The sequence below is a fragment of the Myxocyprinus asiaticus genome, chromosome 13 (assembly GCF_019703515.2).
Source record: "Myxocyprinus asiaticus isolate MX2 ecotype Aquarium Trade chromosome 13, UBuf_Myxa_2, whole genome shotgun sequence".
Lineage (NCBI taxonomy): Eukaryota > Metazoa > Chordata > Actinopteri > Cypriniformes > Catostomidae > Myxocyprinus > Myxocyprinus asiaticus.
This window is the reverse complement of record NC_059356.1, coordinates 21,221,235-21,248,245: the sequence shown is the minus strand read 5'-3', so window position 1 is coordinate 21,248,245 and position 27,011 is coordinate 21,221,235. Positions and strand designations below refer to the sequence as shown.

The window sequence follows — 27,011 nt, the reverse complement described above, 5'->3', positions numbered from 1 at the left end:
CTTTTATTCTGTCTCACAGCACTGAGAAGACGATGGTGCAGGTTGACCAATCAGAAGAAAGGGTGTTTCAGGTCCACCCATATGTGCGAATCAAATATTCATTGCTATTTGCAAATGATAAAATTCAACTACCCATATAACCTTGCTTAGTTATGAGTAAAATAAACATGCTTATCAACTTTTAAGAGAAAACAGTTTCCTTGTCTTTTGTTGTTGACGCCACATGTCGTGCGTCCAGTAAAACGATATGGTATTACAGCACAAATTCAAACGGAGAAGCTAGCCAAATTAGTAAGATGCCATGATGGACAAGCTGCATGAGATACCTCATCCTTAAAGACTATAAACAAAACTACACAAGGTTAAAGAAAATACAATCCAAACTACATAATATACGAGTTCACGATGGCTTGTGCTGACAACTGTTTTGTGTGGTAACTTGTTGGCTTCTGAGCGCATTAAACCATCAAAATTTAAGAAACATTTAGACAAAAAAAAAAAAAAAAAAGTCATGGCACATTCTTGGGGCTATGCAGTTTAAGGCAATATTAATGAATTTCTGTTTCATTTTAAGGATATTTTTGTTTGCTTTTGTATGATTCACATTTTGAATTTGTATTGGGTCGCCACTTGATGTCCAACATAAAATCTTGGTGCTCAAGCAAAACCAGTTGAGAACCACTGATCTAGATTACCTGAGGGTTGTTTGTAATTACATGACAAGTTAGGCCTGAATAGCAATATTTGAAGACAATGTCATGAACATTTTCATTCAGGCTCAAAGGAACTATGAAAAGAGACTGAAAGGGTTCAATTATCTCCAGCCCGACTGTCATGCGGACCAATGTTTCCATGGCAACTAAGACCATGTGAATTGAAGGGAAGTCTATTGTGGGGGAAGGTCTAGAACTGCAGCAGTGTTTCAGGTGGGCTGGCAGAATATTTTCATGTAGTCATCATTTCTATCAGCTTCAAGCAGCAGCTGTGGTCAGGAGAGATGGTTAGAATACGATTTCAGATTCAGTCATGTTTGACCAGCATTTGAACATTTGAATAAATGTGCAGCACAGGAGCATCATGGCAGCATTTGCACAGATGTGTCCAAAATGTTCTGTTGGAAAAAGGCCAATGTTTGCACAATCCTCAATGTGTGGACATTTTTCTAATGGTGCATTCAGTGGCTTTAAATGTTGCATGTATTTGCATTTTCTTACATAGAAAGTAGGCTATTTGCTTTTTGTTAAATCTCTAGTGTCCATGCTAGAGGGAAAGGACTGATGTGTTTGCATATTTTAACTTACATTAAAAAATGTTGGTTGAACTGACCAGCTGAATTCAAATGAAGATGATTGATGCATACAGAAAATGTTACACTGGAACCTGGACACACAATGGTTTAACGCTGAATTCCAAAGACAATACAGTGTGCTGAACAGCTGAAAAAACATGAGGACTGTTTATCAAAAGCCAGACAGTAGTGCACTGAATACCCTAGTTATTGTATGTTAATATATGTGAGCAACAAAATACAGTAAGTTTAGATTCAAGGGCATTATGTGGCAATGAGTTTTTAAAAGCGATAGTAGTAAAAAAATAACTACTACTATTTTAAAATAGAAGTAGATTTCTTCTCCATTGTAACAAATAATCTAGTCTTTAGGTTTATATATCGTAAGACTTCATGAGTTAATGAGACATAGACAGCAGTTGTCATATGACCAGTACTGACCCAAGGAAAACTTACTGAAAACCCCTTGCTATGTTTGACCACTGCCTAAGGCATCATGACGGGGGATGATGACACTCATGACTATGAATTGAGCCCTTCACGCTAGGGGTTGATTAAGACTTTAGCCAACACAAAGAAAGGGAAGCTTAAGATATGTGATCCATTCAGGCTGATGGGAGTTTTAAACTGACAGTGTAGGAGACATCTGCAAATAATGGCATTTTCGTAGTATCTGATTTTAAAGTGAGGATGAGGAATTTTAACCCATCTTCAGTTAAAGCACATGGGACAAAGAGCCTGAGATGTTTGCTTTCATTAGTGGTGAATGCTAAGGTAAGGAGCTTGTTCAAACCACAAAGTATTAAACTTTGGTGGGTAACTTGTTATCAGCACCGTTTGTGCTACAGACATGAGATACACATCAAAACCATTTGCTTGCTGATGAGCGATGTACTGACTGGACGAATGGTTTTTCCCTACCGGACATAAAAACTTGCATCAAAAATTGAGGTCCATAGTGCCATATCTAGGGGCCTAATGTGTTTAATCTAGGGAATTAATACGTTTACATTTCAAAAGCACTGATTTAGATACTTTTACACCTCTCATCCACACTAGAATGGCATTTTCCTCGACCGAAAATTGAACATTTCAAAAACATTCTCCATTACCACATAATTTGGAAAACAATGGGAAGTGTTGAACAGATTACTCTTAAATGTTCTTCAGTACTGATTACAAATTTCAAAACTGTTTTATTAGTAAACATGAAATCAATTCAGAGTAATGCCAAATTAAATTTTTGACAGAAAAACAATGCTGTGAGTGATAGACTTATAATCTCCTCAATGAGTTGTACTGTTGTTTAAAATAGTGTTGATCTTTCAGCTAACGAAACATTGAAAGACCCCCCCCCCCGCTTCAAAAACAAAGCTCCATGTTGAATTTTTGACGAATGAAAAGGAGTCTGCTGTCTCTTCAATGGAATGCACTGTATATAAAGCTCCTAGATCACATTGTTTTTGGAACTTAATTTAAAACTGAAACCAAACTGTATACTTTTTATGATGATTGTATGGCTTTATATTTCAGAACCTCAAACTAATTCTGAAGATGTAGAGTTTTTCACAATAGATATATTTTTTGTAAGGCAAAGGTTGCATTGCTCAGTTATATCCTCCTGTGTCTCTCTGAAGGTAAAGATATTTTTGCATGTGGTCAATGTAGGTAGTGCTACCGGGCTAGGCCTATCGCACATATTTAAGGCTCGGGCTCAGACTGCTATTTTAAAATTTAGGAGCATAATCAGTAAAATACACACTAGACTAGTTATTGCCGTTGGCTGATTGGTAATTAATGAATGAATGTTACATTTATATAGTGCTTTTCTGACAGTACACTCAAAGCACTACATTGTAAACAGGGGACTCTCCTCAACCACCACCACTGTGCAGCATCCACCTGGATGATGTGACAGTAGCCATAGTGTGCCAGTATGCTCACCACACCAGCTGTTGGTAGAGAGGAGAGAGTAGAGTGATACAGCCAATTAATGGAGGGGGATTATTAGGAGGGCATGACCGGGGTTGCACTCCTACTCTTTGCGAGAAGTGCCCTGGGATTTTTAATGACCACAGAGAGTCAGAACCTCGCTGTAATCTCATCCAATGGATGGTGCTTTTTTTTCAATCCAGTGTCCCAGTCACTATACTGGGGCGTAAGACCCCACACAGACTGCAGGTTGAGCACCCCCTACTGGCCTCACTAACACCTCTTCCAGCAGCAACCTTAGTTTTCATCAGGAGGTCTCCCATCCAGGTACTGACAAGGCTCAACCCTGCTTAGCATCCGTGGGTAACCAGTTTAGAGCTACAGGCTGATACGGCTGCTGATAACGAGTAATCAAAAATGTAATCTTGCACTAGATAAAAGTAACGATGCACATTTTAAAATGTAATCCAATCAAGTACTTGAATCAGTAATTTGATTACATAATTCAGATTACATGTAATCGATTACTGCTCAACACTGACAATGACCGAAAGTTTTTTTAAACGAAAGCAGATTTTTGTGGATGTAGCCTTTGGGGAGACTCTTTTCACTTTGGCCAGTAAGCGACCCTCTAGCAACAGCAATGCCCCAGCAACAACCAACAAAACCAGAGCATTGTCGTGATGAGTTTTGCACAAACATTTAAATATTTACTTCATTGTACTACTGCACTCACACAATTGTTTGCTACGTCTTGGCCTCTTCAATTTCAAGTGACCGCAACAGGATCTGCGATGAAGAACAGGCATGTAGGTCTTGGGTGTGGAAGACCTCCACTCAGTCTCCCCACCATTGTTTTGTCTGGAGCTTGAGGCTGAAGATTTAGGGGCACAGATCCAGTTTCAGAAACCTCTTAAGCTGTGGGCGGAAAGTGAGCAAGCTGCCAGGGTCAGCCCTTCACACCTGTGGTCCTACAGGCCTGAACAAATCCTCCATCTGCTTGGCCATTAAGGGGTTACAATGTCAAACTGAAACACTGCCTGCACCATAAGTGTCAGGTCTGGGTAAACCTGTGCTCAAAAATGCCACAGACAGATTGAGCAAAGCAGATGGGAGAAGGAAGTAGAAGGAAAGATCATCCTGAAGTGATAGTCATCTTACTGTTGATTGAGAGATGATGGTCTCCCAATGGTTTATTTTACAGTGCCTTCACCACACCACACCACAATCCTGTTACATTACTCCTGAGAAAAAGGCTTCTTAAATAGCCTTGCTGGCTCTGCAGAGGGCAAGTTATGTGGTTTCAGAGGCGTGAGGGGACTAAACAAAGCCTGGGGCAGGAGGGCTGGTGCCAGTGGGGAGGAGAGCTGGACCACTGGGATGGAGGTGTGGATCTTGTGGGCTCCATTAGTGGGCAAGCGCAACGGCTCTTTGTTGAAGCTCTGGGCAAGAGGAGACATCTCTCTGCAGGAACTTAGACACAGCCATGGGCTTCACAAACAATGCAGTTAAGTGATACAGCACAGGGCCTGTTACACCATAAACATCCCACTCTGAAGGCATTATGGATTGATCTTTTGGCATTTGAGTCAAAATTGAGCAGCTCTATTACAAGCATGGTTACAAAAGCACCAATTTCTGAATTCTTTTGTCAGATGTTCGATGACTGATTGACGGTCCCACACGGAATCTGCACCTACAGAACACTGTAAGAAGCTCTGGAGAATTTTAACGCTTGTCATCACAAAGTCCTGCACATGTCCCACCCCTTCATTGAAAGAAAAAGAAAATTATATATATATATTTATATTTATTAAGGGGGCCTGGGTAGCTCAGTGGTAAAATATGCTGGCTACTACCCCTGGAGTTCGCTAGTTCGAATCCCAGGGTGTGCTGAGTGACTCCAGCCAGGTCTCCTAAGCAACCAAATTGGCCTGGTTGCTAGGGATGGTAGAGTCACATGGGGTAACCTCCTCGTGGTCGCTATAATGTGGTTTGTTCTCGGTGGGGCGCGTGGTGTGTTGAGCGCAGATGCCACGGTGGATGGCGTGAAGCCTCCACACGTGCTATGTCTCCGTGGCAACGCGCTCACAAGCCACGTGATAAGATGCACGGGTTGACGGACGCGGAGGCAACAGGGATTCGTCCTCCGCCACCCGGACTGAGGCAAATCACTACGCGACCACGAGGAAAAGCACATTGGGAATTGGGCATTCCAAATTGGGAGAAAAAGGGGAAAAAAAACATTTATATTTATATATATATATTTTAAGTAAATCCAACACATAATTTTTATGCAATAATAATTATTATTAAATGTTAACCAATTAATTTATCATGCTGGTAAATCCATTGGTTAACGTTCATGACAATTTTAAATGTTGATAATATTTTACAAGTCTCTGTAGTCTTGACAGCTACTGTATGTAGCAGCTGAAGTATAAGTTAACTAGCAACTTTAGCTAGCCAGCTTTACTAAGATTGTGAACCAAACAGGCTATTCGATACGTTTTAGTCTATCTAATAGCTATTCTGGGTTCAAATTTAATGGAAAATGATACAAGTTACACAATAGAATTTTAAGCAGCTACAAAAATTATAGCTGGGTGCCAGTGATGTACTTACATTAACAGAAAACTATGGTCCAGTGTGCCACGTCCAGTGTACGACCCCTTTACTGATTGGTTAAAATACAGTTCACCTTTAAAGAGTAAACAAAACCCCAAAATTGGACAAAAATGTGGACTTTTTTTTTTGTCATGTATGAACACCGAAAGCAACTGATTATAATAAAATTTGCAAGTATATCTCAACTGATCCAAATTTCAAAATGTCCATGAGAGAGGGGGCTTCCACTGAGGATGCAACAGAACAAATGTCTAACTCATGATTACATTTGAATAGTCTCTTCCCTGACTTGTACCTCTACTCATGTTTTCCTCTAACCACTTCCCTTTGTGACGCAGATCAGATATGAAGGATCTTTACATCCCTGCAACCCGCCAAAACTGATAATCCAGACATTTGCATTTCCTGAAGAAAAGTTTTCAAATAACCCTAAAATCTTGGTTGATAATGGTCCAAATGTTTAGTTTGAATGCAGAATGTTGTGAATTCTGGCAAGTGCCAATTTCATTGAACACCTCATGGGGACTCATTGGAAATACCAGCCACGACCCCCAAAACATTTTTATTTCAAAAAGTAGCCTATAATTTACAAATTTTAAAACAAAATCTTAAATGTTTAACAAGATTTTTGTTTTTATTAAACTGAAAACTAACATAATTTTGCATTAAACAATCAATCTGTACCTCATTCAAAACATACTTTCAACTGAAGCAGCAAGTGCAACAGGCACTCTGCTGCATTCTTAAGCACTCCAGAAAAACAGTTTGGATCCCATAACAAAATATGTTGGGAAAAAAAAGCAAGGGCTAGCAGTTTAAGACAAAGAAGTCTGGAATTCTTTAAATAGTTCGAACATGGCTCTCTGTACCGTGGAGTCCTCAGATAGGTCTGAAGAAGCGATGCGGTGGTCCATAGTGCATTGGCATGTTGAAGTCAAAGTTCACGTTACGTGGGTTGTAGTTTACCGGGGGGAGGTTGTGCAATGGGGGCACGTATGGGGCTGGAATGGGCTGAAGAAAAAGATGCTGTGGACCCGGCAGCATGACCTGGGGGATATGCAGTGGGGCGCGGACTGCCTGAGGAACTGCGTTAGGGGCCTGCGGTGCAACACGAGGACGCTTGGCAGGGATGGGCTCGGGGGGAGGACCCAATCTCTTCCCTGTGGTTTCTGAAAGAGAGAGATCACAAAAACAATCAGAAACAACTAAGGTTTAGCTGCCATACAAAGGCAAAATGCAGTAACACCACCAATACTAAATCTGAAAAAATACAAAAATACAAATGACTTGACTTGTTTTTTTATTGTAGAGCCAAATGTGTTGCACATACCAGGGTCAGACATTTACGAGGACTGGGGGACAAAAAACAAACACCAAAAGCAAGAAAAATGCCCAGGATATTAAAAATGCGAGGCAAAAATGTGTTTTATCTGTTATCCAACATTTGATATTTTTTGTGTTCTTTTATAAATTTGAAAAAAAAAAATATGCCTGAATAAAGGTAAAAAATGACCCTGAATCAATTCCTGGGGGCAAATATCATCCATTAAAAAAATTAAATAAAATAATAATAATAATAATAATAATAATAATAATAATGAATTAATGCAAAAAGCTAATCCCATCCATCGCATCCCAGATCATTATCTATTTTTTCTTATATCAGCAACATTCCCTACTATTAGATATCAATATTAGTACTTAAAAAATATTGCTACTTTATTATTGCACATTAAAGGGATAGTTCACCCAAAAATGAAAATTCTCTCATTATTTACTCACCCTCATGCCATCACAGGTGTGTATGACTTTCTTTCTACACCAGAACACATTTGAAGAAAAACAGAAAAACAAACTGCTGCTGACCGGAAATGATGATTTATAGTTAAAAAAAGCACTTAAATATTGACCTTTTCCACACCTAAAGTGATAGTATCACTTTAGAAGACATAAATTTAACTGCTTGAGTCGTATGGATGACGTTTATGCTGACTGTCTGTGATTTTTTTGGAGCTTCAAAGGTCTGCTCACCATCCACTTGCATTTTAAGGACCTACTGTGCGGAGATATTTTTCTATATTTCTTAAAATGTGTTCTGCTGAAGAAAGAAATTCATACACACCTGGGATATCATGAGGGTGAGTAAATGATGAGAGAATTTTCATTTTTGGGTGAACTATACCTTTAAACCTTTTTTGGTAACCTTTCTCATTGTTTTTTTTTTTTGGCTGCACATTGCTCATTGTTACATATCCCATTGCCTGACAATATACATTTCTTAACTGAGAGGTTTGAATTCCATTTGTCTTGCTGTTAAATTGTGATTGTGTATTACTGTAAACTGTGTCATGTGCCTCTGTCTGTATCGTTTCCAAATGCACCTAGAAAATGTCCTTATCCTTATATCTATAAGATACATTACTTTTATGTACTTGGTAAATACATTTCTAAAGTTAATTAACACAATTTTAACAAAATGTGTAATTACTGCATTTGCTCGGCAGTTAGGTGATCAACTAAAGTTAAATGTACAGTTGAATTACAGTGAACACTGACCTGACTGATTACTCTTCTTATTTAACTCTGCTTCACCTTCCTTTTGAATCTCCTGAATGATTCGCTCATCATCTTGCTGCGATTGAAAGAGAGAGAGAGAAAGTGAGAGGGACAGAAAAGATACAAAAGGGGAGAAAACAAAAAAGTCTTTCAAAAATGGCATGGCAATTAGGAACTCCGATTACTGTTCATTTGTGTGGAAAGACCAGCAAACACTGCCAGCCACAATCTGATGCCAAAATTGGCATCAGACCACAGCCTGTGCAAAAAAAAATTGAACATCAGATGAACAAGGGGGAATCCACTTTTTCGGTCAAACACAAAACAGCTCAAGTTCACCAGTCAGCCTTCAAAACTCACTCTCCCAGAACTGGCATACAGTGCCAGGTGATTAGGCATGGCTCTGAATGGAGGGGTAATTGCAGCCCCCCGGCTGCCAGCAGGACAGCACTCTGACTGCGCTCTTCACATGAAAACACCGATTTAAATGCCTTTATTGACTTGGGCACCCAACTCATAGTTTTTTGACAGTTGTATGTGAGGAACGGGCCGAAATTTAAATCTTAAACACTTATATAATTTTTGTTTAATTTATCTTGAATGAATGAATGAATAATCCTTGTGATTGAGTGCTTAAACGTCCTGTGCTTCTTTTGTGATTATAAAAGGAAAAAACGTAGCAGTGTGTTGTAAATAATACAGGAGTTGCAGAGCAAATTGTTCTTTACTCACTGTAAACAGAGTGCTAAATTGGGTGCTATCTTTTGTATAGCTTAAGGCTAATGCATGATCATTCACTCTGGTAGCTGCAGAATTCATACCGATTCAGAGCTTTTTCACTGCTAATCCACAAAGATCCATGAGACCCTGAGAGCACCACTCAAGTACCAGTCCTAACTCAAACTCTGTAAGAGTCCTATATACAAAACAGACATAAAGCTGTAACAGACACCCTATATGACTTGGTGTTTATTCAAAGACTAAATGACACTTAAAATGAACAAACCATACATGTATCACATTATATGATTACAAAATGAGGGCCAAAGACAAGGAGCATGGAATACCTCGGGTAACAGAAATGCTTGCCCTAGAGCAAATACCCTCTGGGTAGTAAACAGAGGTCATGAACTGGTATTACTCTAAACCTGGAGGACTAAACTGTTGCAAACTGAGAGCAGACACATAAAGCAGTGTTTACATGCATGTTTCAGGGCTGACCTCACACTAATGATGAGCATGAAAGGAGCCTCTCAACATAAGAAATGGGCACTGAAGTGTAAACTTTCAATTATTTGCTTTTCACAGTAATGGCGCTGGTTCTCATGCCAGAGACGGTACACAGCTAGGGGCCCGGCCTGCTTTTCCACTGACACTGAGCCAAACATACTGCACCATGTTAATACATTAGCTGTGTACAAACACAGTGCATTGTGGTCTTCGTTTCGGAGTCTTACGTGTTTTGAAAACAAATTTAACAACTAAAGTTATTCAATTCAGCATCTTGATATCACTAGCTGCTTTTAATGCAATTGTAAAAAGTTATAACAAACAAAATTAACTGCAATCAATTCACAGAGCTCAACAGTAAGGAATTGTTTTGGCTGGTCCAGTTGGCCAGTAGTTCTGATTTTCACTTGCCATGCCAGTGCTTTCTCTCATCACCACAATTAAATTATAAATAAATTATGCATTTAATTTTTAGAAATGTATTTTTACATAAAATTAAAAAATGTTGCATGTAATTTCTTTTAATATTTTATATACTGTATGAGATATTATAATTATATACCTTATAAAATACAAAATATTATATTATATTATTTACTACATCTTTGGTTTAAATTTGCGTAAAAATAGCAATAATAATTCTTATTAATAATTAATAACAACAATAACAGACAAGTTTCACAATTTCAAAACACTCATCTACATTAGCCAGGCCGTTACCTTGGTGACATTTTTAAATCAGCAGAATTTCAATGTTCAGTATATAACAGAAAACCAAATATTTACGTTTTCAAGGCATAAAAACACGTTTAAGATTAAGGAATGTAAGACTTATGCTTCGTCCACATTAATTCGGGTAAATTTGAAAACAGCGTTTTCATTTTCAAAATGCTCTTCTTCAACACTGCCATTTTCAAACGTTTTCAAAAGGTTGCTCGTCCACACTGAAATGTATGAAAACACTTAAATCCCCTTACTGCACATGCGAAAAATCACCATTCCATGTACGGTCTGAAACGCAATTACCCTGGTGTTCCACCGCCGAACACCTATTCAGAGTAAACTTAATGTAACCTTTGAGGGAATGCGATGTTAAGGTTGTACAAGGTAACATTTATCTTTAACAATGCTATCAAAGTGGATACCAGGCACAACAATGCTGCCATTTTGATCATTTTGGGTTGGATGGATCACATGACTTTGTCACATGACATCATCGTTTTCCAATGTCTCAGGTCTTCAGAAAGCTCTGTTTCACTAGACAAAAATGCTGTATCAGTGTGGATGGAAACAAAAATGTATTAGTGTGGCCTTAGTGGCCCGATGGGGTACGTGACAATTCTGACAAAACCTCTCTCCCCGGGCCATCATTATTGTTGAGCCCTAATTCACACATAATATTTTAAATAACAGCCTATAATTTTATAATAATAGCCGTTCAGCCCAAAACTGACTTTTGTGCTGTGAAAATGTGTGGAATGGTTCCAGATCGGGCACCAGCCCTGGCATCAGCACCCTATCAGTGGAAAAGAGGCAACAGAGGGGGATGGTGTGAACATTTACCGTGGGGTCCGTCCACAGCGAGCACTTCTTGCAGTGTCGGCAAGGAGCACCTGGCGAGCGGGCGTGCTGGCAGAAGTGGTTGTAGCCGTTGATTGGCTCCCGGCAGAGGTAGCACATGAAGGCGCCGCAGCGACACGACATTCGGTTGCAGCCCTCAGACTTCACCAGACCAGTGGAACACTTGTGGCACTTCCTGACACGGGCAGCTGTCATCTTCTCCTCACTGTCAGAACAAAAATGACATATGGATTATGTAAACCTATTAGCTCTGTTCCAAAACCTACTGAGCTGCCTACCAAGACAGCATTTTAAGGCAGAGGCGCTGCCAACGTAAGGGCTCTTCTAAAAGACAGGCAGCAACATTTTGGTATATTATCTAAGATACTTAGTTTTAGCCAAATTTTAATGGTTGTGCACTGTGCGCAAGGCAATACAGTATGCAATATTGTACATTTTATTTTTTATTTTGCCTTATTTTAATCACATTTTAGCTTTTTAAAAATGTACAGATTTCACATTCTATCAATTTATATGTCATGAAGATGCATTTTTAATTATGATACAAGCTGTTGTCAAATTAAAATTTCATACACATTTTTAGAAAATATATTCACAAGGTTGTTCCCTAATAATGAAATTTAGGGCTGTCAAGATTATGAAATTTGGCTGACAATAATTGCAATTATGATGAATAATTGACTGTTTTAGGGCTATGAGAATTAATAGTCTGTTTTAGGTCTTTCACGAATATTACGATTAATTGTCATACAAACTGTCACGTGTGCTTCATGCACAAAGTCATTTATACAAATATAGCTTGGGTCATATTATAATAAGAGTATATGATTTCATTTTCAGGCTTCAAAAATGTATGGATGACAATCAAATATAAAAGTGTACATTTCAAAATAATTAAAATAATATTTTAAGTATTAAAATATTTAGAAATAACAAATATATATCTCTTTTTTGTCAGATTTAGTCTTAGTCCATTTTACGTTTTTTATTTTTTTATTATATTAATATTTTATTACGTATTATATTATGCAAAAGTAAACTATTTCTGCCTTCACACATTATTTTTAGTCTCTCCAATTAAACCATGAGCCCTTATTTCTCATGAAGGAAGATTGTTTCTTGCATTTTATCATCTCCACAGAAATTAAGCAGGTACGCATCTCCTCTGTGTGTCACTGTGTGCCATTAACACTGCAAGATTGAACCAACAATGACTAGGAATATTTGCCATCACACGGTCGTTAAATTAAAGTGAAACCGGAGAGCCTTGCGTTCACTATTAAATTAATACGTTTATATCATTCATATATTTTCGCTGGAGTTTGGCACTCTCAAGAGAGCTGCTCTGGGTGACGTCCGTGGTGCGGTTCCATGAGACGCTTGGAGTTCAACGGAATGAGACACAAATGCATTTTCCTGCGCGCTCACGAGACACAGCATGCAGGGAAAGAGGAGGCTGAATCCAGCTTCCTAATCGCCTGATTTTTATTCAGTAAAAAGATCTTCTTCGCCACTAACAACTCAATCACTGGCGAGTGAAGGGCTGCCTAATATGCACTATTTTGTTATGCCTATTAGAGTATCACAATGTTGGCCTAGCAAAAGGTACACAACTTTTCTGGAATCAATATTGGAGTCAAGTCTTTGTGTGGAGCACAAAGCTGCTGCCTGTGTAGAGTGTTTCAAATCAGTGACTTAGTGTATGAGATTCCATGATGATATGGGTGCTGCCTTAGAAGGCAACTGCCTATTTGGAAAGTAGACAGTGGGGAGGGGAGGGTCACGAAGTTTTGGAACAGAGCTATAATGTTAATTTTGTCATCATTTGCTTTTATCTGTTTCACATATAGAAAGCATACTAGTATTAAAGCATTCCAATAAGAGGTTATCTTGCTGTAAAACTACAGAACATTTTCAATGAAAAAATGAAAAAACAAAAACAAAAAACAGTTGGCCTTTGTGACACCATGTTTAATTTAATCCCTCGGTTAGGGTCAGTTTCCTGTCTCTATAAACGCAGGCTAGAAAAAAAAGGTCAAGGGTAAACAGGATACACAGTCTTTGATCCATGTTTTTGCCCCATCCAATGAAAGGAAGGAAACCAGTATATCACATCCTGTCCAGTCCAGTCCAGTCCAGAGACTGACCAACACGATAGCCCATTTTCTCATTGAATACGTTTATACAGGCACCAGCGCTCCAGCACAATTGCTCATGAATACCTCCTGTACACAGAAACAGCTTTGGCTGATGTGTATTTGCAAACTTAATACACAGGGGAATGGATCAAATACAGTGTGCTTAAGAGTGCCATAAGAAAGGCTTGGGGAAAAGGCTGACTCAGCATCAAGGATTCTAATGATCTCCCGTGAGGTTCACTGCACTACCGAGTACCCACAATACTACACGCATGAATTATTAACAAGCTCTACACTTAGAGTTTTCAGCAGAGCACTTACAAGGCCACCCGCAGCCGGATCTCGTCTCTCTCCAGCACCTGCTCACAGGTCTTTCCTGCATGCTCCTTCCACACCACATGGCACTTCCTGCAACTCTCCTGAGGAAGAGGACAAAAACAAGCAGCTGTGTTATTGATCACAATTGAAATGAACAGTGAAAAGAACAACACCTGGACAACAGTTCATTCCTCCAATGGCAAATAAGGGTCACATTTCTGTTGCTCAGCGACCTCTGTTTGTGCATACGGAAGGAGCTTGTGTTCCCTGAATTTTTTGAGAGATGTGTTTTCCTTCTTAATGAAAAATCTGGATGTACAGTACTGTGCAAAAGTCTAAGGCACATTATATTTTTTTACAAAAACATTTGTATTAAAACTATTATTTTATATAATCAGTGGGAAATAGAACTGAATAGTTGAACAAGGAGTCCTGCAACAGGTGGTATGACCCCCACAGAGCAAGGATCTCAACATCAAGTCTGGGATTACATGAAGAGACAGAAGCAATTGAGACAGCCTAAATAGATAGGAGAACTGTGGCAAGTTCTCCAAGAAGCTTGGAACATCCTATCTGCCAACAACCAAGAAAAACTGTGTCCAGGTGTCCCTAGGAGAATTGGTGCAGTTTTGAAGGTAAAGGTTGTCACACCAAATATTGATTTGACTTTTTATGACGTTAATTGATAAATGAAAACTATTTATGGCATTATTTTTGAAGACATCCTCACTATGAATCATTTTTCACAAGTGCTTAAAACAATTTGCACAGTACTGTATACTTTGGCATAATCCCCTATGGGATTAAACACACATTATTTCAATATTTTATTTCAAAACTGAAAGAGTTATGTTTGCCCATGCAATATTCACTGCCATAGTGCAAGGGTGTTTTGGGTGGACAAGTCAAAAGAGCCCCCCTTCAAGCATAGATATGGTTCAGGTCAAGCCTGATCTCCTGAAAATTGCATGACTGTAACAACATTTTTGCTGAATGACATTATGTGGTTCATTTCACAAATCTCAGTAGTTCCGAGGTGATATGTCCACTGTGTGACTTTAAAGGAGAGTTTACATTTTCTCCCAAACAGATGAGATTTTTTTAGGTTAATGCTCTATTGAGTTTTAAATCAACAAAACCTAGCTTTCAACCCTAAACCTTAAACCTAACCGTTAGTGTGACAAAAAGCAAACGAGAAGAAAAATGCAATTTCTGAACCAGCCACATTATTTTGTGGTGCTTCTATGACAATTTCGGCTTGTATGTTGATTGTATGCCTTTCTGGACTCGTACCCTGGCCCTTTGCATTGCTCTTTCAGTTGAGAATGCACAATTTGGTCGCTCCTGAATAAGCTTTAATGTCATTGGTTATGGTAGGCAAATGTTAAAATGTTTTGCCTTACAAGTCATTCTATAGTAAAAGTGTTTGATGTCATAAAATAATTTTGTGTGAGGAACAGAGCGAAAAATCAGCATTTATAAACTGATAATCTGTTGTTTTACTTGTGATTTGTGTGAAAGGGAATAAAAGTCAGTGCTGTCGATGCACCTCTAGAGTTTTTCACAGATTTTTATCTGTCAGGCCAAAAATCTAAAGTCAGATCCAGTTGAAGTCAGAAGTTTACATACAACTTAGCCAAATACATTTAAACTCAGTTTAAGAAAACATTCCCTGTCTTAGCTCAGTTAGGATCACTATTTTGAGAATGTGAAATGTCAGAATAATAGGAGAGAGAATGATGTATTTCAGCTTTTATTTCTTTCATCACATTCACAGTGGGTCAGAAGTTTACATTCACTTTGTTAGTATTTGGTAGCATTGCCTTTAAATTGATTAACTTGGGTAAAACGTTTTGGGTAGCCTTCCACAAAGCTTCTTACAATAAGTTGCTGGAATTTTGGCCCATTCCTCCAGACAGAACTTGTGTAACTGAGTCAGGTTTGTAGGCCTCCTTGCTTGCACACGCTTTTTCAGTTCTGCCCACAAATCAGATTGAGGTCAGGCCTTGGTGATGGCCACTCCAATACCTTGACTTTGTTGTCCTTAAGCCATTTTGCCACAACTTTGGAGGTATGCTTGGGGTCATTGTCCATTTGGAAGACCCATTTGCAACCGAGCTTTAACTTCCCGGCTGATGTCTTGAGATATTGCTTCAATATATCCACATTATTTTCCTTCCTCATGATGCCATCTATTTTGTGAAGTGCACCAGTCCCTCCTGCAGCAAAGCACCACCACAACATGATGCTGCCACTCCCATGCTTCACAGTTGGGATGGTGTTCTTCGGCTTGCAAGCCTCACCCTTTTTCCTCCAAACAAAACTATGGTAATTATGGCCAAACAGTTCAATTTTTGTTTCATTAGACCAGAGGACATTTCTCCAAAAAGTAAGATCTTTATCCCCATGTGCACTTGCAAACTGTAGTCTGGCTTTTTTATGGTGGTTTTGGAGCAATGGCTTCTTCCTTGCTGAGCAGCCTTTCAGGTTATGTCGATATAGGACTCGTTTTACTGTGGATATAGAAACTTGTCTACCAGTTTCCTCCAGCATCTTCAAATCAAATCAAATCCCTTTATTGTCACTCAACCATATACACAAGTGCAACAGTGGGTGAAAGTCTTGGGTGCAGATCCGAGCAACACAGCAGTCATTGCAGTGATGAGACATATCTATCATATGATATACATCCGCGCTGCAGATGGCCACCTCGGTGTGGAGCGCTTCTATTGTTTTGTTATTTTTGTTTGATTGTCCTGTGTTTAGTAATCTTTTTTCAGTCAGTTTTACCAGAGACGAACTGCTGAACATTCGACAGCATACACCAGTCAATCTTTTCCCGGATTTTGAATATTCAGACGTTTTGTTTGACATTCTAGTCGGAGGCGCGGCTGTGTTGTTTAAACGCGCTATGAGACGCATGTGAGGGAGACGAGCAGGCGCGCTGGTCAAACTCCGTCGGTGCGGCTTTCGAACAACGCTGCCGAGCATTCATCTAGCAAATCTCCGCTCTCTCCCTAACAAAACGGACAAACTACATCTCCTCACCCGCACAAACAAGGACTTTTCAAACTCTGCTGCCTTGTGCTTCACAGAAACCTAAATGAGTGAATCCATTCCGGACAGCGCGTTACATCTGTCGGGCTTTCAGCTGTTCAGAGCGGATCGCATCGCGGAGTTAACGGGGAAAACGAGAGGCGGTGGAACATCAATGAAAGTTGGTGTACAGATGTAACAACGTTAAAGAGGATGTGCTGTCCTTATTTGGAAGTGCTCTTTATTAACTGTAAGCCTTTCTACTCGCCGCGGGAGTTTTCCTCGTTTATTCTGGTGAGTGTGTATATCACACCAAATGCGTGTTTGAACACAGCGCTGCAATAGCTGACTGATCAAATCACTGACATGGAACAACAATACCCGGACTCAGTTATTATTATTCTTGGGGATTTTAACAAAGCAAACCTCACACGTGAACTGCTCAAATACAAACAGCACATCACATGCCCAACCAGAGACAGAAATATATTGGATCACTGCTACACAACAATAAGAATGCATATCGCTCTGTCCCTAGAGCAGCTTTGGGACTATCTGATCACTGTCTGGTTCATCTTCTTCCAACCTACAGACAGAAATGAAAATCTGCTAAGCCTGTATTAAGGACTGTAAAGAGATGGACCAACGAAGCAGAGCTGGAACTACAAGCCTGCTTTGACTGCACTGATTGGAGTGTTTTTGAGGCTGCAGACACAAATCTGGACGAGTTCACAGATACTGTTATATCATATATCAGTTTCTGTGAGGATATGTGCATTCCTACTAGGACTTATTTAACATTTAACAACAACAAACCATGGTTTACAGTGGAACTCAGGCATCTTCGTCAGGCCAAAGAGGATGCTTACAGAGTTGGGGATAAAGTCTTGTACAATCAGGCCAGGAGCATACTGAATAAGAGAATCAGAGTGGCTAAAAAAAAAGATACTCTGAGAAGCTGAAAAACAAGTTTTCAGCTAACGACCCTGCATCAGTATGGAGCGGCATGAAACAACTTACGAATTACAGGACTCCTGCCCCCAACCCTGTGGTGGACAAACAACTGGCTGACGACCTGAATGTGTTCTACTGTAGATTTGAAAGGCCCAATCTCACACCCCACACCCACTCTGACCTCACTTCATACAAACACCAGCACCTCCCTGCAACCCTCCTCCTACTTAACCTGCACTTAAGATCTGTGAAGATGATGTGAGCCGCGTCTTTCGACTACAAAGGATAAGGAAAGCACAGGGCCCAGATGGCTTTCCACCTGCATGTCTTAGATCCTGTGCTAACCAGCTGCCCCACATCTTCACACAGATCATCAATAGATCACTGGAGCAGTGTGAAGTCCCATGCTGCTTCAAACATTCCACTATCATCCCCATCCCAAAGAAACCAAAAGAAAAAAAAAAAAAAAAAAAAAAAAAAAAAAAAAAATCACAGGATATAATGACTACAGACCTGTTGCCCTGACGTCTGTGGTCATGAAATCATTTGGGAGACTGGAGTTGGCCCACCTGCAGAACATCACTGGACCCTTTCTAGATCCCCTTCAATTCGCTTATCGAGCAAACAGGTCTGTGGATGATGCAGTCAACATGGGATTGCATCATATCCTGCAACATCTGGACAGACCAGGGACATATGCAAGAATCCTTTTTGTGGACTTCAGTTCAGCTTTCAACACCATCATCCCAGCTATACTCCAGAATGAATTACACCAACTCTCTGTTCCCTTGTCTATCTGTCAGTGGATTACCAGCTTTCTGACAGACAGGCAGCAGCTTGTGAGACAGGGGAAACTCACTTCCAGCACCTGTACAATCAGCACTGGTGCCCCCCAGGGATGTGTGCTCTCCCCACTACTCTTCTCCCTCTACACCAATGACTGCATCACCAAGGACCCCTCTGTCAAGCTCCTGAAGTTTGCAGATGACACCACTGTCATCAGCCTCATCCGAGATAACGATGAGTCTGCATACAGAAGGGAGGTTGAACAGCTGGCTGTCTGGTGCAGTCAAAACAACCTTGAGCTGAACACGCTCAAAACGGTGGAGATGATCGTGGACTTTAGGAGGAACACCCCAACTCTGACCCCCCTCACCATTCCAAACAGCACTGTGGCAGCAGTGAAGTCATTCAGGTTCCTCGGCACTACCATCTCACAGGACCTGAAGTGGGAGACACACACTGACTCCACTGTGAAAAAGGCCCAGCAGAGGTTGTACTTCCTTCGCCAGTTGAGGAAATTCAACCTGCCACAGGAACTGCTGATACAGTTCTACTCAGCAGTCATTGAGTCTGTCCACTGCACTTCAATAACTGTCTGGTTTGGTTCAGCAACGAAATCAGATATCAGAAGACTACAAAGGACAGTTCGGACTACTGAGAGGATTATTGGTTGCCCCCTGCCCCCACTTCAAGAACTATACACTTCCAGAGTGAGGAAAAAGGCTGGAAAAATCACTCTGGACCCCACTCACCCTGCCCACCACTTTCTGAACTGTTGCCTTCTGGCCGACGCTTCAGAGCACTGAGCACCAGAACCGTCATGCACAGGAACAGTTTCTTCCCTCAGACTATCCATCTCATGAACAGTTAAATTGCCCCATTGAGCAACAACTATGTGCAATACACAGTTTAGTCTTTCTTATATTTATCCAACACATCCAACCAATTCTGAAGAAAAAAAACAAAAAACATTTGCACTGTACATAACAGATTTGTATTAGATTTGCACTACCCATGTGTATGTGTGTATGTATGTATGTGTGTCTGTACGTATGTGTATAATTATTTTGTATTATTTATTATTATCTATGTCTTGCTGCTGTTTTTGTATGGTTGTACACTGGAAGCTCCTGTCACCAAGACAAATTCCTTGTATGTGTAAGCATACTTGGCAATAAAGCTGATTCTGATTCTGATATACCAATAAACATCAGATTTACACAACACAATATACAAATAATAATAATAATATACAATGTACAGTATACAATACACACAATATAGAATACACATACACACAATATAGAATATACAGTATACAATAAAAATAGTACATATAAAATATACAGTAGGTTTTATGTGCTGTATTGACATTCAGGTTGTCGGTTGATAGTCAGTTGCCAGTGTGTTGTTAAGAGAGAATATCATTTATGACAGTCCAGTGCGTGACAATAAGATTAATAAAGTGCAGTGCTGATGTATATTGATCGTGAGAGATCAAGAGTTCAAAAGTCTGATTGCTTGGGGGAAGAAGCTGTCATGAAGTCGGCTTCATAAGGTCCTTTGTTGTTGTTCTGGGATTTATTTGCACTTTTCACACCAAACTTCGTTCATCTCTAGGAGACACAATGCATCTCCCTCCTGAGCATTATGATGGCTGCGAGGTTCCATGGTGTTTATATTTTTTCGCAGGGCCGTAACAGGGAATTCTGGGCCCCCTGACTCTATATTGTTCTGGATCCCTTTCATATAAAAAAATACAGTCTAAATTTTGTTGTGGGCCCCATGAATCGTTACCACCTTTTCACCTCATTAGCTATGGACCTGTACTTGCATACTATTGTTTGTACAGATGAACGTGGTACCTTCAGGCATTTGGAAATTGCTCCCAAGGATGAACCAGACTTGTGGAGATCCACAGTTTTTTTTCTGAGGTCTTGACTGTTTTCTTTTGATTTTCCCATGATGTCAAGCAATGAGGCACTGAGTTTGAAGGTAGGCCTTAAAATACATCCACAGGTACACCACCAATTCAGTACACCTATCAGAAGCTAATTGCCTAAAGGCTTGACAACATTATCTGGAATTTTCCAAGCTACTTAAAGGCACAGTTAACTTAGTGTATGTAAACTTATGACCAATTCAAATTGTGATAGTCAACTAAAAGTGAAACAATCTGTCTGTAAACAATTGTTGGAAAAATTACTCATGTCATGCACAAAGCAGATATCCTAAACGACTTGCCAAAACTATAGTTTGCTAATATTAAATCTGTGGAGTGGTGTGGGCCTGGGTAGCTCAGCGAGTATTGACGCTGACTACCACCCCTGGAGTCACGAGTTTGAATCCAGGGCGTGCTGAGTGACTCCAGCCAGGTCTCCTAAGCAACCAAATTGGCCCGGTTGCTAGGGAGGGTAGAGTCACATGGGGTAACCTCCTCGTGGTCGGGATTCGGGGTTCTCACTGTCAGTGGGGCGTGTGGTAAGTTGTGTGTGGACTGCGGAGAGTAGCATGAGCCTCCCATGCTGCGAGTCTCCGCGGTGTCATGCACATCAACCCACATGATAAGATGCAAGGACTGACAGTCTCAGAAGCGGAGGCAGCTGAGACTTGTCCTCTGCCACCCAGATTGAGGTGAGTAACTGCACCACCACGAGGACCTACTAAATAGTGGGAATTGGGCATTTCCAAATTGGGAGAAAAGGGGATAATAAAAAATAAAAATAATAAAAATAAAAAAAAATCTGTGAAGTGGTTACAAAATTAGTTTTAATGACTTCCACCTAAGTGTATTTAAACTTCTGACTTCAACTGTAGCTTAGAAAAGTAATAGCACATCATGTCTAAAGCAAATAGGTGAGTTCAATTTTTTGTCCCAACATTTAATACTTAAGGTCTGAGGTTTGTTAAAATCCCTAACATCATGTATGCATAATAGTAAGTGATATTTGCCTTAACATTTAATTTAAGTCATTCATACTCATTTTAAGCAAGCAAATAGCGCTGATTGACAAAGCAGCTACTGTAGACTGAGTGCACGCAGTCCACAGCCTTCCCCTTTAGATGCGAGTCATCATCTGTCTGGTTGCCTAGAAACAACATTTTTCATCTGTTCCATTTTAGCAATGCATGCCCACAATGCTTTGCCTTTCAGCTGACTGGAAAGAACATCTGAGTGTGACATGCAGCTAACCCGCTAAATTCAGAGCGTGAAGTTTGCTGTGCTAAGACTGTTTACATGGTCTTAGCACAGCCAACTTCACACTCTGAATTTTACTATGCATTTCACATGCATAGTTCTATTCCGACAGATTTGAACATGTTAAACGCAACTTCATTCTATATAGCCCCAAACGGCTTCACCCACCTTCACTGGCTGTTTGTCATCACATTTACAGTATGAGGTGGGGTTTTATTTGGAGTCAGCACACCGGCACATGGCCAAGCTCCTTGTATTATTAAGATAAACATTAGCCGTTAGTTTCATGAAGAGATAAGAAGCGGGCACAGTGAAATGGCAGCTGAAGATTCAACCCCTTCCTCCACATCTTCAAACCAATCAGAGAAAGAGAGATGAACTGATGGAGAAGGAACACATGTGGCCACTATCCACTGAGAGAGCTCTCTAATCCCATAACTGAGTGTTGCCTGGTAACCGTCCCCATGGTAAATGCCATTAGCATAAATATTTAAAGCTAATGGTGAATATTAATGACAGTGACAGATGATAAATGACAACTTGGTGTTGTTTAGAAATCTTCAGAACAATTGCTCCTGGCCCCTGGGTGTCATCCTAGACTGGAAATTGCAAGATGTACTAGCAAAATAACAATGTCTTTCAAAAGTGAAGGGCAGGGAAATAAACTTATGAAAACCAACATTCTACTTCAGGCTTCATATTGTAAAAGTCATACAAGATTCATGAGCACAGTTGTAAAGATTCTAGAAACTGTACTGTTTTAAAACTAAACTGGGAATTGTGAATTGGTGTAAAAACCATAGCAGACAATAGCCATGTGGCGTCAAACATGTAGATGTGAACTTAAGCACTACTGTAATAATGCATCGCCTCCTAGTGGAGAACAACAGCACAGCATGGGAGGGATAAATCCATTCAGCTAAGGAGGGTGAATTACACGCAAGATTTTTTTTTAATGGCTAAATTTGTAATTCTGACTAATCAACGCACCAGTAGACCAGCACTTTCTAGATTATATAATGTAGAGACCATTCAAACCACTACAAGCATGTGTCTACATTTCTTATTTAAAACAAAAATAAGCTTACTGTGAATGTAAAAAAAAAACAAAAAAACTTGTCATTTAAAACTATAAAGCTTTTTAGATAAGTAAACTTAACAGCAATGTTTCCAGTGTAGATGCCCATAAATGGTGTATCTGCATGTCAACAAAGGAGGAGTTAACAAGAAGTGAATGCAACTCTCTCTAAAGGTGACTCTCACTCTGAGAAGTGTGAAAGCACACTGGTACCTTCATTTATATATGCGACTAAAAATACAGCAGTGACATCACTTGAAACAGTGCTTCCTGGTTCAGAGCGTACCTTGCAAGGCCAGGCTGACACTTCCGGATCAGCAGAAAGCACGCATGGAAACAGGGCAGAGTCAGCCTCAGATTCACACAGGTCTCCCCTGTTATGCAACCTCTCTTATCTCTATTCTGGCAAACAGTGAAGATTCCTTCAAGAACAAACAAGTATTTGATTTATGGGGCTAACAAAAGAAAGAAATGTACAACCCCATGAACATAATTCCTTCGTGCTTGTTAGGCATATGTGGAATCATTTGAAAGCTTAGAATCTGAACTTTGCATAGAACCCCATCACTTTTGCATTTAGTTACAAAAGATAACAAAATAAGGCCTGAAAACATTTGTGTCACAAATTGACCCCACCTAGAGGTTAAGTTGTAGAATATTTTTTAATAAATATAAAAGTCCTTCACACAGCACTTAAACAGACAAGTCATATATCAAATGAAAGCTCTCATTCCCAGGAAGCTGACTATATTTTGTTGCCATAATACCACAGTTTGAAATATTTCAAAAATCACCAAGTGAAATTTTATTTCGATAAGGCATAAAATGCCTCTTTTCTTTGCTGACCACTAATCTGTAAGCCCCCAATAGCCTCAAACTTTATATCAAATCTTACCTTGGTTGTTAGCTTTAAAATGCATTAAATAATTTTTACTTGTTTATCATCTTGCTTGGCTGAAAAATCCAATGTTGTGTCAATTTTTTTAAGAACAAAATATGACGTCCGGTAGAAAAAGTATGAGAAACAAATCATCAGCAAAATAGGTTCTCATCTATAGAAGATGAAATGTTACACATCATTGTAAAGCTGGGATTCTCTGCTTTCCAATGACACCTAGACTGGGCTTAAAACAGTTTGGAAGCTCTCAGCACTTCAAAAATAAAGACTTGTCTATTAAGGACGGGCATTTTGGTCATTTTGTCTACTCAAGTACTCAGACTAATTATTCGTTGAGTACTTGAGGGGCAATTACATGTTCACAACTGTATATATATAATAACATGTCTGACAAACGTCATTGCGTCTTGTTGTTCCAGTGGATCATCTATTCATTATTATAGGCTGTTATAAAATAACATGTTACAAAATGTACAAAAGATTGCATAATCAAAATATAATGCATCATATTTTGTCATTATGTGAAGATTCGCTGCCCAACTCTAAAAGAATGTGCACAATGTTCGTCTGTCTGTTCTTCCTTCAGGTTACCGTAGTAATCTAAGTAAGCGCGCACTAGTTTTTTTTAGTGACTGTCTGAACCGTCTATTTTCAAACAACAGGAGACGCCATAACCACTGTGTTTTAATATGCGTGTTAAGTTGAAGGTCAGTTTTGAAGATGCTGCATTGTGTTCCATTTAGCTGCGCTCTGTCTAGCTGTTTGAAACACTCGCCTGCTGTACACTGCCGCACGCGCAATGCTCTGTATTGTTGTGATTCATGAAGCGTTCCATTCAACTCGGAGATTCTGAATTTCTACCTTTCAACTGGGGAAAGTACAACGGAATGACACTTTATATCGGACATTTAACTTGGAAACTCATGCGGAAATCTTCATTCATTTCGTCGAGATGCAGGTTGTTACGTCACGCAGGGCAGGGAGGTTTACAGTCAGTGACAAACATTCACTTTTATTAAATAATATCCATTAACGTCAGAGCCGTAGCCTAGTGGGCTGCGCTCATGACAGACCAGAGTTCGAGTCCTGGCTCGTGAGGTCCTTTCCTGATCTTATTCCCACTCTTCTCCCTTTCATTTCCTGTCACCTCTCTACTTTCCCTATCCCAGGAAAAATGCCAAAAGACCATAATACATACATATATATATATATATATAATTAGAGCCCGACCGATATGGGATTTCTGAGCCCGATACCGAGGTAGAAAATTCACTGATTACCGATATGGTGGCCGATATAGCTAATTTTTTGAGCTGGAATGAAAACAGACCTTTTCTATGTGGATTGTACACCGATTTTGCACCGATGACTATGCAAAGGTACTCAGAAGGCTGCTTTCTTAAATATTTTTATCAAAGAATATTTGACATTATTATTATACATTGTCAACAAATTCTAGAAATGAACACTGAGAAAATAAATACAATAAACAGCTTAATAAACATCAGTACTGTATATTTACTATCAGTCAGTTGCTGACCATTTAAATAAAGAATAAATAAAATAAAAATCAGTACTGTATATTTTGTATCAGTCAATTGCTGACCATTAAAATAAAGAATAAATTCAAATAGAATAAATAGCTAAATAAACATTAGGGGCCGGTTGCACCAGCAATACGTACGTTACAATTTAGCCTAGTTGTGGCGTAAATGGACACCAAGTCAAAATGAATGCACTACTAAATATTTGAGCGATGCACCATCACATTTATGTAGGACATAACCCTACGTATAAACTAAATATATACAGAAGCCTCCGACCAGGAGCAACTGATGGAATAAAAAAGCAGACTCATTTAATGACATCAATGAGCTCATGTTTTGGTTGACAGGCTTCAATCCTTTCTGCATATATGATGGTGTTGACATTTATACTCGTTTACATTTACGAGAGAGAAGGAAAAAAAATTACTTTTAAGCGGCTCTTCAGCATGAAACCGATCTAACGGTGCAGTTTTTAGGGTGCGTCGCCCGGTGTCAAGTTTCAACACATTCAATATAAATATATATGGGATATTAAAATGAATAAATGTCTATTTTACCAGCCTGTTGTATTAGTATTTATCACCCCTTATTTTAGATACAGTTCCTATGTATTATTATTTACACAGGGCAAATATACTATTTATTAAATCTACTTTTATAACGTATCCTATTTTAATGTCTGGAAAACCAGACTTTTAAATATTACATTTTATAAATGCAACGACTGGAATTGTTTGGTTGAAGGGGGTACAAAACTGTGAATCCTGAACAAAACAGTTTGGTGAATACGTTTACATGCTGACAAGGTATGAAAGTAGCTACATGATTAGCTAGTTAGCTATAAGCTCATTGCCACGGAGAGTAAAAGATGGACCTTATTTAATTTCCAGCATTGTCTCACCAACTAGGTAACAACATAGCGTGAAATCAACACCTAACAGACACAATCCACCAACGCACCATTGTCTGTTGAGCTGCAAAAAGATGTTTACCTTTCAATCTGCTACATTACTGACTGCACTGACAAACTATAGCTGGCTAACATAACAAACAGATGTGATCAACATGAGTGACATGGTTGTCAGGGACAGGGTTAACATTATATTAGTTATATAAAATGATGGGGTTATTGTTTATTAACTTTCCAGTATGTATTTCACAATCTAGTTAGCAATTTACAGAGAAGACACCGCTGAACTCCGCCCTATCTGCAGAGCCACCATCAGCTCAGAGTCAACTCTGTAAACAATGGAGTCAGAGTGCGCTCTGCTGGACAAACTACGCTATGACACCAATTCTAAAGCATTGTTTTCTGCATTATATGTTCTGAAAAAATGTTTTCATATCTGCGCATATTGGTAAGCATATATGCTGATACCGATATATCGGTGAAATATATATATATATATTACCTGTCTCTGCAAAATGTTTGCTAAAAACTTTTTATCATTTAATGTAAGAACTTTGACTCGTTATGAGACAGGAGTTCAAAACACGGTTAATTACACTATTTGATTATCGTAACGTTAGCATTGCAGCGTCGTATATATCAGTTTGGTTGCTATGAGACGTCTCTGTGTTCTAATCAATATACCCCTCAAAATCACAACATAATCAATCTCAAAATTAAAAATAAGCTCCCTCTTTTGCACGTTTGTGTTTAGTTGTCAGGTAATTGTCACTGAATTTCGAATTAAGTGAAAAGTCACATCATGCGTGATCACTATCGATCATCGTTTTCATGATCGATCATTGCTGCCACATCCGAGTACCCGAGTACTCGTGCCCATCCCTATTTATTTTTTCAAAATAAAGAGAACCCCATCACATTTCCATTTAGTTACA

The 27,011-nt window shown here is 39.3% G+C and overlaps 1 protein-coding gene across 1 annotated transcript in view; it reads right to left on the bottom strand.

Moving 5' to 3' along the window:
* Positions 1-6,384: 6,384 nt before the first annotated feature.
* The window catches only part of LOC127450178 (E3 ubiquitin-protein ligase RNF216-like), a 41,432-nt gene continuing 20,805 nt past the window's right edge, over positions 6,385-27,011 (bottom strand). The window contains exons 14-17 of the mRNA XM_051714041.1: positions 13,675-13,772; positions 11,198-11,420; positions 8,405-8,480; positions 6,385-7,017 (exon numbers count right to left, since the gene is read on the bottom strand). Coding sequence (XP_051570001.1) covers positions 6,728-7,017; positions 8,405-8,480; positions 11,198-11,420; positions 13,675-13,772 — 687 coding nt within the window. The 3' untranslated portion in view covers positions 6,385-6,727. The remainder of the gene's footprint in view (positions 7,018-8,404; positions 8,481-11,197; positions 11,421-13,674; positions 13,773-27,011) is intronic.